We start from the raw sequence: 8,590 nt of genomic DNA, 5'->3' as shown, positions 1-8,590 counted from the left end.
TCTTTTAGAGCTTTCCAGTAGTTACTCTGGCTGAAAATACCATACATTCCACAAAAGCATCTGAACTTTCTGCAGGTCTAACCACACACATTAACTTGACAATGTCAGCCTAAGTCTCAGTTGACCCTAAGTTTAATCTATCTCTCTTACTATTTTTTATATACAATATGGATGCAATCCTGCAGGACACACTCTGTGAGGGTAGTACTAAAGTAAGGGCTGCAAGATGCAGAGCCCCATCAAACATCATCAGTTTTGCTCTCAGGCAGTGATATTAAAAGCACACATTCCAGGTGGTCTGGTTTATATAAATACACTCCAGAAAGACTTTGACTTCATCCTTCAGAAGCATAGAACAAAGGAAAATGTAGCCCATAAACTCCAATGTACTAAAACACAGAGATGCATATATTGCATTATTTCAGCAATGTAGTTAACTGGCATTTATCAAAACTTACAAAACTGCTTACTATAGATGCTAGTAAATCTAAAAATTTTGAATCTTAATCTCTGCCTTTGTTTACATCTAGGCAACTTCATCAACTTTAGTCTATGTTTAGCATAGTTGCATGGATACAATAGAAAGCAGAACTTGGCTTTTAGTTTTCTTGCAGAAAGGGTTTTTATGGCTTAAAACACAGAAAATCCATGAGAGAATGCCTGAAGCTGGATACTGAATAATAAATATCTTTATTGTACTACTACACAACGACTTTTAATGCAGTGGCTGCCCTAAAGATCCATGGAAGCAGAAGGACTTCTCCTCACCTGGTTCAACACAAGCAGGACAAGGAAGTCATGAGACAACATGCCCAAAGGTTGCATAACAGTGCTTCTGATCATAAGAAGCTAATCTTGACTACTCAGAAAGCAGCAAAAATGTTTAATCTTGTGTGGTGGGAATATATTTTGACTGTTGAATAAAATAAGCATGGTCAGGAAAACATTTAACAGCAGAAATAACTGGTAATGTTAACTACTTGCTACAGGTTGACACTGCTTTGCCTGAGTAAGGACTGCACTGCCAGGCCAAACACTTGGAAGATGCAAAGGGTTATCCCACTGTGTTTGATTGCTCTTTTCCAGTTACAGTACATTGGATTTATAGCAGCAACAGGACTGACACCAAGCTTTAGTTCTTTTGGAGTTTGCTTAGAACAGAAGCTGGGTTTAATTCTGTATTCCTTTTGTACTGAAACCCTCCTGAGCCTATTCAGGCATGCAGAATTCTAACATCTTGTTTAGGAGGGAATAAAGGACAGAGCCTGTTGAAAGGAAAGATGCACCTTAGAAAAAAAACCCTAGTACTTTCCTTCACCCATTTTTAAGGGACACACACATTTTTCAAAAGCAGGATTTCAATGTCTTTTCTAAGGCCCAAAATCTAAATTTCTTCTGGCTCCCAAAACTTCATGTGAATGTTAGTCTTGCTTGAATAAGGCCTGCAAGATCCACTCCCAAATCTTGCTCCTTGTTAAATTGAACGGAAATTCTGAAAGTGACTTCAGTTGGATTCAGACCCTTCAGCCACCACATTGCCCAGATATTTTAGCCACTTTATCTGCAATACAATATTATCTAAGTCTGTTTTCACTGACCCAAAGACACTACAGATTGATGTTAAAGGGTACACAACAGGAAATAATGTTGATTTGGGAATTTCATCATTAGTAAGTTTTTTTCCTCTTACATTTTCTTGTAAGATCAAAGATCAAACTAAAATTATTAAGTACACAGTCAAGTAACTTTAAACCTACAGATTATTCTCAAAATGTTCAAATACTTAAAAATAAGCACTCAAGTTCACTTCTAAAAAGCATTTTTCCAACAAACTTATGCTGATATCTAATAGTCTAAACTGCAGAGCTGTACTTTATCCTAATTGTCTGTCCACGGGCAATGTATGGAGCCACATGTGTATTGAAATCATAATCCTTGCTTTCTGAAGAGAAATTGTTCTGTGTAATAATTTCCAAGGTGTGGTTTGAATTCCTGTCCTCCTGTAAGCAATTTTAGAAGTCAGCTAAAATTATAGTCAAACATGCTCAAACATATTTGCAGGCTTATAAACATGGTGTGATCATGGTTGGCAAACACTGGATAGAAGGTCAAACTGAACACTTCCTAAGAGGTCAAGAGTAAAAAAAAAAAAAAAAAATTATGGAAAGAAGAACCTCAAAAATCTATTCCAGGGGTTCCCTAAACTTTGCCTGGCCGAGGACCACGTCGGTGACTTGCCATGAACACAAAGGCTTCATAAGGCACGTTATGTGGAAGAAACTGAGTTACCTTTAGTATGGCAAGTTGGTCCGTAGACACAACAGGTGCCAAGAGGCAATATACCACCCTATGTAGGGCTACGTAAGATTTAAGAGGAAGAAAGAAAGTCATTGCATCTGCTCATGGAGAGCTTCTGGGAAAGAGCTGAAGTGAAGGCAAGGGCAGGAGGGAGATGACAGCCAGGTGCACGGGCACCAGGGATATTAACATTTTTCTCAGATGGAAGTCAGCCTCAAGGCACACGACCAGCTACCATCACCACCTGTAATCTGTGCAGGCCTCCCCTACAGCTGCCCTTGAGGGATCTGCTGTGAACATGAAGGAAAGCGGGACTGGCCCCTGGCCCACGGGCTGCGCTTCGGTCACCCCTGACCTATTAGAAAATGTTGATAATTTTCCCCACTACAACTCACAGAGTGCAAAAACAGCAAGCGTCTAAGTTTGAAGCCCAGGCCTCCTCACCCACGCCAGGCCTGGCCTCCCCAGGCAGCTCCCCTGCCCACTCCGCCTTCCAGCACCCGCTCCCCGAGCAGGGCGACCGCCTCACACGGCCAGGTCGTCTGACCGGGCTCTGCAGCTGCTCGACTTACTGGCCCTGCTCAGGCGCCGCGTGTCTACGAGCAGCGGCGGCTCGTGCATCTCCACCGTGGTGCAGGCGGCCGACACGGGCCGTGCCCCCGACAGCTCCACCTCGCCCTCCACATCCCACTTGCTGCCGCTCGCCCCGCTCAGGCTGGTGCTGCTGCCGCTGTTGGCTGCGGCAATGGGCAGCACGGCCGGGGGTGGGAGCAGCTGCTCCAGTGGCTCTTCCTGCTCAGGAAGGGGATGCCGGACGCTGCTGGGGGTAGAGGAGCCTGCTGAGCTGGAGGAAACCTTCGCCTGCTGCTCAGCTGCCATGTTGACCCAGTTCTGCTCAGATGTCAGGGCACGGCTGCTGCTGTTGAAGTAGTTGATGACAGCCGGCGTGGGCGTGGGGATGGGGGTCGGGATGGTGACGGGAGTGGAGATGGGTGTGGGAGTCACAGCGCGGTGCCTCTCCTCAGGAACTTGTGGAGCAGCGGGGTAGCTTGCCATGGATGTCGTGTTGGAGGAGGGCCGCGGTCTTGGAGCAGCTGTAGCATAGTACGATGCCATGGTCACTGGGGCCAGCAGTGGTGTGACAGCACGGGTGTCAGGCAGAACAGGGGCCGGCGTGGCAGTTGTGACCACCACAGGTGGTGCTGGCGGCGGCAGGGAAACAGGTTTGGACTCCCCTGTTACCATAACTGGTGTCATTGTTGCGACAGGCATCTCGAGGATGTACTGACTCGTCATGCCCTGCTTGAGCTTCTTCCACCCCAGGTGATATATCTCAAGCATGTTCAGCAGCAAGGAGACTGAGGCCACCACCAACATGAAGATGATGAAGATTGTCTTCTCAGTGGGCCTCGAGATGAAGCAGTCCACAGTGTGTGGACAAGGTGAGCGGCTGCACTGGTAAACTGGCTTTAGCTCGAAGCCATATAGGAAGTATTGGCCCACAATGAAGCCCACCTCAAACAGTGTCTTGAATATGATATTGAAGACGTAAGTACGGAGCAAGGCACCTCCCATACGAATTCTACCACGTTCATCACGGATTGGGAGCTTCTCCTTCCCCCTTTTGACAATAGGTTGATCTTTGACGTTATTGCTGCCTCCTCCACCACCGCTGCCAGATGCTGCTGCTGCTACTGGGTAGTTGCCATCTTTGCTGCTCCCCTTCTTTTTCAGCTCCTCCTTCTCTTTCCTCTTCTCCTCCATGCGTACAATGTGCAGGACATGGCCCAGGTAGATGAGGGTTGGAGTGGAGACAAAAATGATCTGCAGCACCCAGAAGCGGATGTGAGAAATGGGGAAGGCTTTGTCATAGCAAACATTTTCGCAACCAGGTTGCTGAGTGTTGCATGTAAAGTCCGACTGCTCGTCTCCCCAGACCTCCTCAGCAGCAGCCCCCAGCACCAGGATCCTGAAGATAAACAGTACCGTCAGCCAAACCTTGCCAATAACCGTGGAGTGCTCCTGCGCATTCTCTAACAGTCTCCCCAGAAAGCTCCAGTCACCCATTGCTTCAGATTTCTAACCTACAACAAGAACATCAGAGCAATTAGAGCAATGGTAAAACATCTTGGAATTGCACAGCGCTGGGGCAGAACAGATTGATCGACAAATGATATTTCTTATCTTGCTTTTGCAGAATATTGCGCACATATATATTAAGAACTAGATAACCCTGAGACCACACAACCACAGGCTTTGGTAAGCACAGAAGGGAGATGTTTAAAATGATCTCACAGAGCCCATACAGGTCTATACACAACTGGCAAGAAGGATTTGTAAGTCAGAATTTCTACAAGACTTAAATATTTAAAATAACATTATTTCTGTTTCCTCTGTCTGAGATGGCTCTATCTGTTCCTGCTTTTATTTAGAAAAGAACAGGTAGAAACCAGATCAATTAAACAGAATAAGGCTACTATTAATGCAACTGCACTGGTATCCTGAGTGTGATGCAAAGTTTACCTAACTCTAATAATTTTATTGCTATCAGAACTTATTTACTCCAGCAATCAGAAAGTTAGTAATGGGCCTCTACTATTTTCAAACTGTACAAACACAGAAAAACAATTACTCAAAACCAATGGAATTTACAGTTGAATTTTGGAATTTGTACAACTCAACAAGCATGTTCTCAAAGACTAATCATATTTAAATTTGTTTATTTATAAAAAAACCCAGACATTTTAATAACTTGAAATATTGGGAAGAATGACAAATTCTGCACAAGGAATGGTGAAAACATTTCTGTGCTATTTCCCCTACTGTCCTGGCAGTTCGTGTTACTGAACCATAACTACTGCAACATCATTAAAACCAAACAAAACAAAACAAAAAAACCAAAACAACAAACTCAAGGTCACTTCAGCAACTATAATACAGATATTTTCTTGGAAAAAAACAGAATTACATCCTATGACCTTATTTCTGTGACAAACAACTGGCATATATTCTCAGCAGTTTCCACCAATTCATGCATGATGGGCCTCCCAAGTCCAATTCTAGGCAGAGACACAATTGCTGATTTGGAAAGGCTTAAAGTGTGAGATTTTTTTTAATATCAGATTCCTCACAAGCTTCCTCCAATTGAGAAACAAGAGAAAACTCCTGGTATCACTTCTCTTATCCTTGGCCTGTCCCTAACTGGAATATATATAAGTACAATTCATTCCCCAAATAAACTCACAACTATATTTTATATGTCAACCTTCAACTAAAAACAAAATTAAAAAATTTGCTTTCAGCTAACTTCAATACCTTCAGAAATACTTGTATATAACTGTAATTCAGATTTAACAATTTGCATAGAGTAAAAACCGCTATCAGAAAAGTAATTATCTTCTTGTTTAAAAATCTTAGAATATTTTTATATAACTTAATCACATCTTACTATGCTTATACTTCTTATCCAAACACCTGGGTGTCTTACAATTCCTGAGAAAAAAAAGTTGTTCATGGCTACAGCTAGGAATTTACCACTGAAGAAGTGTACTATTCTCATCATTATATTAATGTAATTTCCCACAATTATGACACTGGTTTTCCAAAATAAGTACTTCCAAAGTCTATCCTGAACTTCTTTCAGGCTTTTAGTTAGGCAATGAAAGAAATTAAATTTATTTAAGGTACTTTTTTATAACTTGATTTTACTGTGAGGCAATGAAATACCTATAACTGTAGAGCAGTATGCTTTCACATAAAAAGCAACAACACACCCATTAGTATTTTGCAGTTCTATAAATCCTGGTATACTAACTCATTTTTCATCACACTAAGTTAATTTAATAAAAACTCCCCCTAAAAATACATCTTTGACATTCTTCAAAAATGCATTCCCTTTAATATAAGTGAATTCTTTTTCCAATATAACATGATAAACCAGAAACTATACTAACTACAAAATACTGATTTTGTGTACGTTCCCTGTCCTGAAATGTTTTTTTTTAAAAAATTCAGATTCTTTTTGAAGAGTGTATTTTTTCTCCTCTTAAAACAGTAGCCCAAAGCTGAATAAATTTTGTTATAGTATTTTCATAGTCTTAATTTAATATGTTTATTTTACTTTAAAATTTAACCATCCATCTTAATGTTGTACGGTTTAAAATATTTTGGATGGTTAAGTAATTTTAATCTTGACAAATAATAATTTTTACGGCAGTAATGAATTAATTTTATACTTTTTTTTACTCAAAATCATTTGAAGATATACCCAGCTTAGTTCCAGCTTTGAATAGAACTAAACTGTTGTTCAGGCATGTTCTCATTATGAGTGGGAAAATGTAGGAAAAGCAAAATAAATAATGTGATATTTGATGGATTAAAGAAGCTTAGCATAAACCCAAGTTCAATATTTCCTTTCTCTGCTATACTTTGCATTATTCTGTGCCTCTCAGTTCAATACACTCTGCCTCACTTTATTTTCCATCCGGATAAAACAAAATAGGCACCTCAGGTACTGAGCAGGCAATGATGTCTACAATGAAAACAGGATGTTTTGTGCTTTTCTGAGAATTTATCTAGTGATTAACAGAAGAACACTAACAATTTTTAGAAATTAAAATGACAAATAATAAATCCATCTAACTTAATCATTCTCCAATCACTAACACTACTCAAGATTTTTTTTCTTTTTACTACAGGTCAGCAATGCCCAGGCTGAGTTAATTCAGGACACCAAAGACATGACACAATGCACTTCTCAGAGGATACACATAAAAAAAAAGCTATTTTAGTGCTTACATTAGCTATAATATTTATTTATGTGTATTAGAGTGCAAATTCATCCTGCACACCAAGACAGTGTTTAAACCATGAGCAGATACTTCACAGCATCTCAGCTGCACAGAGGTGAAAAATCTCAGTGTACATCCTAGTATGAACTGCAGCAACTGCTGCCTTCACCACAAATGTGTCTTGTCCATAGTACATAAATACTGGAAGGACATTTTTTCCAAGGGCAATGCAAAGTTACATATCTCCACTGGCTGGAGAGTTCCCAGAAATCCAGGTCCTGTGTCTTTCTTCACTGTCAATACATTCTTCAGTAAGCAATTCTTAAGGCCAGTGTAACTCATCCAAAAATCACACCAACTGCAAAGGGGTGGCTTGATACAAATCATTATTAAATCACATTAAATGAAAACAGAAAGTTCACAATGCTCAGAGAATATTTGATTTTTCCCTAGTGAGTTCAAGAATACCTATGTCTAAATTTAAACAGCCACAACTCAGTATTTCAGCTGAGAATATCCCAGGCTTGCTTTTGTAGTATTATATAAAATTCAACTGTATAGAATTACTTTCAGTGCTACAGAGACAGGCAACTCTTAAGACCTAATCTTCAAAAAGGATTGTGAAAGGAGACATTTTTTCTTTTTGTGCTTGGAAAAAAATGCAGATTACGAAATGAAACATCTTTATCTGCATTTCATTATGTCCATGAATACCCACAAGGGAATGACAGAGAATCTGTCTCAGAAAACAATCTAATTCAACAGTATGAAAAGCAAGGACTTCATGAACCTTCATATCATTTAATAAGAACTGGGAGTCTTGTATTATTTGGTGTATTTTGTTGTATTGTATTTCTTGTATTAGAAAATCATTCCTTTGAGACCACACTGAAAAATGGACACTCATAAAAATTGGCATGGCATTTAAGAATCAATGTTGTGTTATTAATTACTAGTTTAGTACATGCACAAACACACTTTGCACATAACAAAGAGAACAAGAAAGCAAGACTAAATTTTAGAAGCTGCAATGTCATATCTATCCCTCTGCAGGAGAAGAATAATTATAATGTGACATTGCCAAACTTTCCAGTTATTTTTATTTCTGATGATGTCACTGAAGAGGTTCATCACTATGTGTACTAGGTGTGCAAAATTTTGTTATTTATAAATTTACTCAACATGCACGTATTTATGTATTTGTATACACATATGAACACAAATAAGTACACGGCTGAACTACATACATTACCAGATTATGACACTTGATGTATTTATGATTTCATTATACTGGTATATCCAAAAGGTGTCCCATAACAAATATTTAGAAACTTAACAGATATCCTTGTCAGAATACAATTTCTTAAATTCAGGCCACATTTCCTGTAATTTCTTGTGACAGTCTAAACACTCAGGATTTAGATTTTTTCTTCAAAATTATATCTACTTTATAAAGCAGTATGACAAAAAAAAAAAAAAAGCTGTGAAAACAACTTGCAATA

The 8,590-nt window shown here is 39.6% G+C and overlaps 1 protein-coding gene across 1 annotated transcript; it reads right to left on the bottom strand.

Moving 5' to 3' along the window:
• Positions 1-2,726: 2,726 nt before the first annotated feature.
• Positions 2,727-4,365, bottom strand: GJA3 (gap junction protein alpha 3). Its single transcript, XM_054654900.2, has one exon. The coding sequence runs from the start codon at positions 4,363-4,365 to the stop codon at positions 2,824-2,826; it is 1,542 nt and encodes a 513-aa protein (XP_054510875.1). The 3' UTR covers positions 2,727-2,823.
• Positions 4,366-8,590: the final 4,225 nt, after the last annotated feature.

The sequence above is a fragment of the Agelaius phoeniceus genome, chromosome 2 (genome assembly GCF_051311805.1).
Source record: "Agelaius phoeniceus isolate bAgePho1 chromosome 2, bAgePho1.hap1, whole genome shotgun sequence".
In the NCBI taxonomy this organism is placed as follows: Eukaryota; Metazoa; Chordata; class Aves; order Passeriformes; family Icteridae; genus Agelaius; species Agelaius phoeniceus.
Note: the sequence above shows the minus strand (reverse complement) of the source record. Positions and strands in the feature narration are given on the sequence as shown.

What these genes read in the sequence shown, in the direction of transcription:
- GJA3 (XM_054654900.2), bottom strand. Translation starts at nt 4,365, where the DNA reads ATGGGTGACTGGAGCTTTCTGGGGAGACTGTTAGAGAATGCGCAGGAG.